This window comes from Microtus ochrogaster, linkage group LG5 (genome assembly GCF_000317375.1).
Source record: "Microtus ochrogaster isolate Prairie Vole_2 linkage group LG5, MicOch1.0, whole genome shotgun sequence".
Classification (NCBI taxonomy): domain Eukaryota; kingdom Metazoa; phylum Chordata; class Mammalia; order Rodentia; family Cricetidae; genus Microtus; species Microtus ochrogaster.
This window is the reverse complement of record NC_022031.1, coordinates 66,022,181-66,032,488: the sequence shown is the minus strand read 5'-3', so window position 1 is coordinate 66,032,488 and position 10,308 is coordinate 66,022,181. Positions and strand designations below refer to the sequence as shown.

Here is a 10,308-nt window from a genome sequence, read left to right as displayed (position 1 = left end):
GGTGCGAGAGTTAGCCTAGAAGAGGCTAGATAGATGGGCCAAGCAGTGCTTAAAAGAATACAGTATCCGTGTAATTATTTCGGGTAAAGCTAGCCGGAGGCGGCCGGAGTGGCGGGAAGCAGCCCGCCGCTCTTATTACTACAAATGGCGCTCTTATTACTACAAATATCTCGGGTAAAGCTAACTGGGTGGCGGGACACAGCCCACGGCTCCTATTACAACAATGTGGGGCAGAGTACTTACATCCTGATTAATCTTAAAGTGATGTAAAGCCTTGAAGGGATTTTTAAGTTTTTTTTTTTAAACCATGGAATATACTGTCCCAAGTATAAAAACCAACAAATCAAGCATAAAGAATGTGACTCTATTTAATGTGTAAAGATTGTAGGATCCTGTCTCAATGCCACACTTGGTTTTAAGGGCCTTTTTCTTGAAATTAATTCATCTTGAAACACATTTTTATGGGCTGATATTAAGGAATATTGTGAGTTGCTAGTACCAGGTATTAAATAAAGTGCTCTAATCCTTACGTCACAAATTCTCTGACTGATGCTGGGCAAGTAATTTTTTTTTTCTGTAGCTGTTTCTTCATCCATAAAATGAGAAATATTTTTGTCTTGGGGATTTCTGTGAGGATTAGATAAAGACTCCATTTGAGAAAAATTCAATATAAACATAAAGTGTTCCACCAGTCAGACTGGATAATTGCCTTTAAAAAAAGTTTATATTAACTTTTTCAGCTCTGCTCAGCAGTTTTATATGTGGATTTTACATGAGCTTCCATTTACTTAATACTATCCCATACTCATGTAAACATAATGTAATTTCTTATGAGTCAGCTGCATTCCTTAGCAGAAAAATGCAAAAAGCAATTCAATTGAATTGCAAGTATATTTAAATCATGTGATATATAAAAAATAATAAAAGACAAAACCCATCATCTCTTTGTTAATTAGACTGTCTTAATTTATGAGATTAGTAGAGGCAGTCATTTCATAACTTAGCGTGAGGGAGCTTCTATTGGATATTTCTAACGGTGTGCTTCCTAAGCATAATTTCTCCTTGTTTGAGTGTCTCTCTTTGGTGAAGCAGCTCCTTTTGCATCTGATGTGGAAATGCTCACTGGTGATGCATACAGTGATACCTGTGATAGTGTGAAGGGCTCTGTGTTGTCCCAAACTGAGCAGACTCATACTATAATTTGGACTTGAAGATAAGTACATGGAAATTAAAGATGCACAGAATGAATAGTAAGAGGAATCTACCCACTAGAAATGAGGCTAGGTTCACGTGAGTGAGGGGCAAAGATGCACTTGGCTCCTGGTGCTGCCTCTCTGCTCACTATGTGTCTCCTTAGTTCCAGTTATTCATACATTTCTTATGAGGACCTACCGACACTGGGTTCCTCCGTGTCATTAAAAACCAGAAGAATTACTTATATTTACTTTTTGCTAAATGTTTTCAGAAATCTCACATTCCAAGTTAATTGTTTTTCAATTAGTTTATCATTGTAGCTGAAAGCATACTTAAGTTCTGTAAATGGAATGGTTTACTATCTAAGACTGGATTTTGCTTGGATAAAGCAGAGAAATGCTGGAATAGTTTGAATAAAAAACTCATAATTAAAATACACTCACATATTATGATTTCATTGATAAATATAATTGATAGTAGAGGTGGACATACTTCTAAAATTAACCAAAATGTTTTTCCTGAGTTCCAGGAAAACCGGTTGGTCTTCCACAGAGAAGCTTTTCACAGTAGTGAATTTTAGTACAGTCTGTTCATTTTCATATTACCCACAGGGGAAATTAAATCATATGTGTTGATTATTACTGCCAAGAATGAAGATTTCTTTCTTTTTTTTAAAGCATTTTTCCCTTTTATTGAAAATAGACTAATTTCTCACATAATATATCCAGATTCAGGCTTTGCTTCCCTCTACTCCTCTCAGTTTTATTTTATCTTATTATTACCCTTGCAAGCCTGTTTGGTTCCTGAGAGACAGAAAGGGAGTGGATCAGGATGGGGGGGGGGGTGGCTGGTGAAAAACTGGGAAGCATTTAAGGAGGGAAACACAATCAGGTTATGTAATGTGAGACAAGAACAGCAAAAACTATTCTTAATTAAGGGGAAGAGCAAAACAAAATTAAAATAAAATGTGTTTCACAGAAAAACAAAACAAAGAACCAGTCGTGGGAAGCATTACTAGGTTTACTAGTATTAGGAGGAAGGAAAGAATAAGAGGCTCCCTAAAACACTGCCAGACTCAGTTTTCCCTGGCATGAACAACACTGGGCACCTGCCACGTCTTGTTTGGAGCTCACTCTTTTGTACCAACTGGGATAAGACCTCAGAGTTTTCTTTCAGTGACTAAAAAAAAAAAAAAAAGAAAAAGAAAGAAAGAAAGAAAATAAACATTTGAGCATTAAAAAATTAACATTGGCTTTATTGGGACTTTCCCCCTTATTGACCTTTTGTTTGTATATTATATTTCACAGTCTCAATTTGTGTGTGTGTGTATGCATGTGTTGTTTGTTGTTTTTAATTTTTCTTTTTGTTTGTGTGCTTATTTTGTTTTAGTCTTGTTTATTTGTTTTTATTATTTGCCTATTGGCATGGGGTTTGAAGGGTAGAGAGGAGGATTTGGGAGTAGAAGAGAGGGGGAACCATAGTCAGAATATATAGTATAAAAATAACTTTATTTTCAATAAAAAGTAAAATTAAAAAGAGTAAAAAAAACCCACACAACATCTTTCTCCCACTGCCAACTGCCAGCTGCACATCCACAAACCTTATCAAGACCTGGCTATGAACTTTCTTTGTTTTTGAACCATTTTTTTAAAAGGAAGTTGCAATTCCTTCTCCTATCACGTGTCCTGTGGCCTCCTCTCCTCCCATTGCCATCTCTACACCCACAGGCCTAACTTCCTGTCCTATCACGTGTCCTGTGGCCTCCTCTCCTCCCATGGACATCTCTACACCCACAGGCCTAACTTCAGATCCCTCAGCTCACACATGAGCCACCTGTGACAGGTGGGAATCTCCCTTCTTCTGTCTTCCTCTCTATCCACTGCCATCTCTACACCCACAGGCCTTGCTCTGCACCTGTGGTTTGGGGGCCATCTTTGTCCGGTCAAATTTAACAGCTAACCCACCAGATTTATCTGCCCTAGCTCCAGTCATACAGCTCCTACACTGGTTTAACCTAAGGTATGACAGACTTCCATGCCAGACACACAACCAAAGAAAGATAGCCTAGGCCAAATCATGAAAAGGAAAGCAACATGGATGGCTAAAATAGAATATTTTTCACCAAACCCACTAGTTCTATAGAGGTGTTCTCTAACAAGAATTACCGAGGTGAACTCAAGAGTACAGAATTTAAGAGAACAACAGTAATTTTTATCTAAGTATATGAACAAACCCTTCATTGAACTTCGAGAGGCTGACAATAAATGCCTGAGTTATTTCCAAGACAGTAAAAATATGTGGCTGAATGAAATGACTAAGTTAATTTAGGATTTGAAGACTGAAATCAATAATGAGAGAGAAACATTGAAGAGAACACAAATTGGAAGGAAGATGGAATTAAAAAAAGATGACTATCTGTATTAGGAAACTCGGGGGAAACTTGCAAATATAATGAACCAAGCACAAGGCAGAATATCAGGTTTTCAAAGAATAAACAGGAGATTGAGACCAAATAAGCATACTTCCCTTACTTGTCATGATTGACTGTAATACAATTGAATTTTGCCTTTTGATTTCTTTCTTTTGCTATCCAAACTGGAGTGTTTAAGCTGTATGCGTGAGAATTCTATGGGTGTGGTAACAGCTCCCACAGATTCAAAGGCTGGAAAGAACCCTTGAGCTCTGCAAGCCAGGCAGATTGAAAGGACAGATTGTTTGGGGCAGGGGACTCCAGGAAAGGCTCCCTTCCTTTTTTGCTAACCTAGAAGCTACCTCTGTTCCTTTGAAGTCCTGTTCTCCACTTCCGGAATCTATCCATCCAATTATGCTGTTCGTGTCCCATATTGTTTTTGTCCTTCTCATTGTCCTCTCACAGTGAACCCTTGGTCCTATTGAGAACATCAGATTAGCACATGTAATCATCCCGTCTCAAAATTTTAACAACCCAAGAAGCAAAATTCAAGGCATAAAATTAGATTAATAGATTTAGGACATTACAATGTTATCATCTTTGAGTAGCCATTACCCAGCCTACCACATCATACCCATTTATAACAGATTTTTGATCTATTTCCACACAATAAAGTTCCATGAAAGCATATATAATATATAAATAATAATGATTACAAATGATTATGTATAAGTTATGTACATATTTTATGGGTCGTTGTATTTTTTTAAAAAGCATTTAATCTAATATAAGTGAGATAGAAGCCTAAAATAGATATTTGTACTCAAGATGACATTAGTAAGCTATATTTATTTGATTCCAAATGTGTTACATTCTTAATTTCCGTGGTAAATATAAACTTAACCACTCTCTGCAGAAGATAAGAATTCTAAAATCAGAAATCAACACCTGCAGATTTTGTAACATTGCACCTGTGTATTTTGAATGAAAAAAATCAACACTATATCACATGCTATCTTTAAACACTAATAATTTTGATTTTTAAAAATAAAATACCTTAAATATAACTTAGTCCTAATTGAAAAAATTGAAGCTATGCTAAGTTTGTATAGTTAAGAGCAATAGTTTTCCTTAGTTAAATAGCTTCTGTGTCAATGAAACTCCACCAAAGAGTTTTTATTACCAGCTATGAAAGACTTCTCCTTATAAATATACGTATAATGAGGTTAAGGATAATCGTGTTATTCTAAAGTTTTGATTCTTAGTTTATATTACTAAGGATTTGTGTGTGTGTGTGTGTGTGTGTGTGTGTGTATGTGTGTGTGTGAACAGCCCTAGTGTAAAACCATCTATATCCTCAAATAACTCATCATAAAACAGGCATAGTTTGAATTGTCTTGCTAATTATCTAGTGTAGGCTTTATTTTCCTGGCTTCCTTTGGCTCCTGTAGATTTGCAGTGTTTTTTCCTTCCTCAGTAACCACACTTGCTAATCACATTTTTGTTTGGTATTATTATGAGTATTATCTAAGTGAACCTGGCTTGTGGTTTTTGCCTATATATGTCAACCCCAAATGAGGAGCGGGAGTTCTCCCTCCTGCACTGTGTTGTATGTAATGGACAGCTCCCAGCAAGCTGGTAAAAGAAATAAACCTTGCTTTTGCATTCTGGACTGGATTCCGGTGGTCTCTCTGGGGTCTCAACTTGGGCACAACAAAACCAAGAGATGTCCTTGAAAAATAAGTGAGTAAATAAGTATGTTGGGGAGCTTTGAGAGATTTTCTCCTTACTTTTGAAAAAATACATGATGAAAGTAGAGAAGAACGCAAAAACAAAAATCTAAGACTGATGCAGCAGAGAAATCCGGTATCTTTATTATGTTGTCCTTTTGACTGGGAAGATCTTATTTCCTTTAAATTATCCATGTCTCCTGCATATCTATCTGTTCAGGTCAGTTACTTTTTTTTCCACATACGTTCTTTCAGAGGCCATAACCAATGAGAATGGGGCCATGTTCAGAGGAATGCTTCTGAAAGCCGCAGTATTGACTTTACTTTTTTCCTTTTTTCTTTAAATTAACTTCTCTCCCTCATGGCTAAGGATTGAATCCAGGATATTTAGCACGTTACCCAAGTCCTGTACTACTCAGCTGTGCACCTAGCCTGCAAATCTTTTCTTCATTTGCAGACCTCCCTGTGATTTTCATGTATTTCTTATCTTTTCTTTCTTAGAGATAGGAAGTTTAGGGTAATAGAAACTGAATGTACCTCAGTTTATTAAGCAATACTGTATTCTGCTCTAAAGATTCCCTTCCATTGCTTTTTCTTAGTTCTAATGAAGATTTCATAAAGGGAGAAGCAAGAGGGATGTGCTGGCAACAGAAACTAAGAATAGAATGCACTGGGTGCTGGAAAGCCAGGTGAAGGTATTTATGTTTGTCCTGAAGGCAGTATCAAGGCACTCACAGTTCTTGAGCTGAGGTGTGGGGTCAAAGTGGTAGTTACAGGAAAACAACACAACCATAGTACTCATGCTTGAGAAAAAGAGAGAAACTGAGTGAAACAGACTCCTAAATAGAAGATACTCCTAAATAGATACCACTTAGTGCCTGAGTGCAGTATAGGTATGACTTTCCCACAAAGGCCTGCTCAGGATGATGTACCTGAGAGTGTAAGGAAGTCAGTCAGCTTCTGCAGTATCACTAAGGCAGATGAGGTACAGACCTTATGGAGCTTATGGTAGAGAAATAAAACATGAGTGAGGTTTTGAGGTGAGGGGAGACTTTTAGGAATTGATAGTCGCAAAGACAGTGAAGAGAAGGAGCTTATTGGAAGAAGAAGATAGAGAGTAAGTAACGAAATTGTTTTAATCACAATATTTTTGCAACACACACATATGTATATGCAGTGCTAATTGGAAAATCCTGGATTGAGTTTCACAAAGTAATTGTCCTGATATGGTTTTGGAGTTATCCATGTAGAACGGAGTGTGCAGCCTTGGGAAGACAGGCTTTCCAGATGAGCGAGTACAGAGGAGAGGGGCGATGAAGCTTGAAACATGTGCTGCCACATCCGCTTTACTGTCTTAATAACAACACTGCCTGAAATTCCACTGCTCATGATGTACTTCTCATGATCTGTTTGATTTTCTCTGTAGCATAACTTCTTCATGAACAAAGATTTAGCTATTGTTGTAGAACACCGTACCTGTACTTCAAGGCGACAGCACGGTACGTAGCACATGGTAGGTAATAAGAAATATCCAGTGAGGGGCTAGGAATATGACTGGGGGGGTAAGGTGCTGGCTCTGGAAGCTTGTGGACCTGAGTTCTGCACCCCAGCGCCTATATGAAAGTTGCATGTTTAAGTCTGTAATCACCAATTAGGGGATAATAGATTCATTCCTAGGACCTGTGGTTCAGCAAGTATAGCTAAAAGTGGTGAGTTACAGGTCCTGTGAGGGACCCTGTCTCAAAATATAAGATGGAGACCAGCTGAGGAAGACACTTGATGGTAACCTCTGACTTTCACATGTACTTCACAGTCAAGTGCACTCCATCAAGCACATGCAACTCTGTCTCTCTCAATATCACACACACCACACACACACACACATGCATGCATGGGTGCATGTGTATGCCTCTTCTCAAAACACAGTATCTAGAAAATGTACTAAATGAATGAATAAGTAACTGGATGAAAATGTAATATTTTTACAAATAATTCAGTTCTTCAAACTGTCTATAACATTAAACAATTTGCTTGGCCAAGGACAAATATTTGATGAAATAATACATTTTAAACAAAGACATATTTTATTCCCCCCCACACAGGTACCATTCTGACCTTGTTCTATGATGTGTGACTTTTCACATATGACTGATGTCCTTCTGGTCCTTAGAGATTCTTTTTCACTTTTGTTCTCTCCCTTTGAGAAACAAAATAGATATTGTAGTTACTCTAAAATAAAGTTGAAAGTGAAATGTCACTGTTCTCACTCAGTTATGTAATTATTAAGACTGAACATCTATCTGTGATTTCCTACGAATTATTATTTTTGCCTCAAATAGATATTCTTGGCGTTGCTACTGAAAAAAATTACTATTGAATCAGCTTTGACAATCTTCTTCCCACAATTAACAAGACATTTTTTTGTCAACGTTTCCCTGGCTCATAGTCCTCCTAGTTTTGGTCTTCACATTACCCTAGGGTTTTCCCATGTTTTTAGTGGTAAAATTTTAAACAATGGGAGAAGGTAGAAGTTTCATCCCATCATCACTAACTTTGTTCTCTTCATGGTTTTGCCTTTGTCTGAATATGTTTTTCTAGTCTTCCAAGTTCAAATATAACTCCCAAACATCATTATCCTCTCTCTAAATATGTATACACAGAATATATAAATTAATAAGAACATGGCTTAAACAGTACTCAACCTTGAGTTACCATGTAAAACTGTTGGGCAATCTTCACACGGCAGCATTTATTAGCTGCCACTAGTAAACAAAGGATGAGACTCAAGGCTGACTTAGGAACATAAAGAACATACCTGTGCTGTGGATGGCCAAGACTGACTACTCAGGTGAGGGTAGTGCTCCTTCTCCGTCCTCCCTTCCATAGGCTTCACTTTGTTGAATTTTATTGTCAGTGATTTAAACATCTTCTCTGTGGCAGTTCTGAAAGACCTCTGATTTTATGACCCTGTATCTTGAAGCGGAGAGATGTACTTTGTTTTTCTTTCCATTAGAAGACAAGCCAATTAGTTGTTTAATCAGGATTTTGTTTTGGTTAATTCCTACAGGCGACTTCCAAGCTAGGCAGGGCTTTGGCTTAAAAGCAGTAAATTACTTCTGCTTGGGTAATTTGTGCCCTGTTTATGAACTTTGGAGAATCAAAATGCCCCTGTGAATAATTTAAGATGAGAAGATTAAACAAGTGGATTTGAATTGTTTAAATATGATCACACTGCCCATTGACTTGTTTTCTTCATTTCTAATTGTTCACCTTCCTATCTGTACCTAATTTTAACAAAGGAATATATGTGAATGATTAACAAATGAAACATGCATGAAGGCTCTAATTTAAAGCATATAATTTGCTTTGCCAAAGTGCCCATTTCTAGTCATGAAACATGACTTTACTATTAAGCTTTCTTTAGTCTGTTCATTTAGTGGGTTGAAAAGCCAGTGTAATCTAGTCTTTGTGTGAACATCCAGTTCTCAAGTCTTTTGGGAGTCAGAGGTGTATGATCAAGAATTGATAGAGGAACTTCTTTCTCTGTCCAGAACCCAAGTTTCTTTGATGTTCTGTGCTATCAAGTGCTTTCTTTGGGATATCAGGTTATAAAGTTGTACAATTGTGCGAGTTTTTTTTTTTGTAGTTATCACTGATGTGTGTGTGTGTGTGTGTGTGTGTGTGTGTGTGTGTGTGTGTGTGGCCTGCAGGTCAGAGTCATGGTCTCTCACTGAACTTGGCTCTCATAGATTCAGCTTTACTGACTGCAAGCAAGCCACAGGAGCCATTTTGTCTCCACCTCCCACACACTGAGATTTTAGGGCAGGTGAGGGCTAATGTGTCTAGATATTTCTAGCGTGTGTGTGGGAGTCTAAACTAGGATCCTTATTCTTGTACAGTGGGCACTTTACGGGCTGAAACATCATCTTTGTTTTTATAGTCCACAGATTCCAATTTCTGATGACCATATATTCATGAATGTGAGGTCATCCACTGGGGAGTGGGCAGCCTACCAGTGACTTACATCATTAAAGAAAGCAGGCTTTCTCTTTCCCAGAAGCTATCAACTGCCAATAGCTTCTAAACTAGGGTTGGGTGACTCATGAGTCCATCCTGTCCATGCTGGACGGTAGACTGGCTTGATCTTGTGCAGAACTTGTTCAGGCAGTGTTAACTGGACCCAGCAAAGAGGGGATTATAGATATTTCATTTATGATTGAGCACTTCTTGAATTCAGAAAGGCTCTAGCAGGCCTATTCATACCAAACATGGTGCCAATAAGTTTTGCCTTTTACTTTTCTCCTCCTTGCCAAACCATTAGATTACATTTAAAAAGCTAACCACCATGGTTTATTCCCTTATTTGGCTACCTACTCATTCCTGAAATTGATTACTGAGGCTCAACTATAAAAGGACATCAAGTTTCAGCAATAAAAATATAAATTTTGACTAACCTAGTTAAAATACCAATCTGAATTTACCAATATATCCTAGCTCCTTCTAACATAGACCACCATTCTTCTTTCCTCTTAACATTAATATTTGCTGCTGTTTCTGCCCAAGGCATATTCAGCTACCTTGTCTCTGCCTTGCTTAAGAAAGGGTATCTTTGAATTTGGCTTGTGCTTGAAAATTGGTGTTTGGTTATGGTCTGTGCCTATATTGGGGTCCAGAGGGGAGCTCTCCTAGGTACATAGATTCCCTTCATTTACTCTTTGGATTTTGACCAACAGTGAATTTCTGTGTAAACTCTTGTCTTCTGCACACACAAGCACAAAAAGTTTTCTGATGAGATTTGAGATGAGGGGCATAGATTTTGATCATTGGGACTGTGTCTGTGAATCAAGGTAAGCCTTTTTCCCCCAACAAGATATTTAAGTTTTCTTTCAAGTTTAAATTTTGTGTCCTCCCTACCTTCAGAGGATCTTTCCAATGAGCAAGGTGAAGACAAAGGGAAGGACAAGGGTTTGGAAG

At 37.7% G+C, this 10,308-nt stretch overlaps 1 protein-coding gene across 1 annotated transcript in view; it reads right to left on the bottom strand.

The window, feature by feature from the left end:
- Cngb3 (cyclic nucleotide gated channel beta 3) overlaps nt 1-8,260 on the bottom strand; it is a 135,943-nt gene extending 127,683 nt beyond the window's left edge. Inside the window, exons 1-2 of the mRNA XM_005362342.2 lie at nt 8,150-8,260; nt 7,433-7,531 (exon numbers count right to left, since the gene is read on the bottom strand). Coding sequence (XP_005362399.1) covers nt 7,433-7,531; nt 8,150-8,260 — 210 coding nt within the window. The remainder of the gene's footprint in view (nt 1-7,432; nt 7,532-8,149) is intronic.
- Between the last annotated feature and the right edge of the window lie 2,048 nt (nt 8,261-10,308).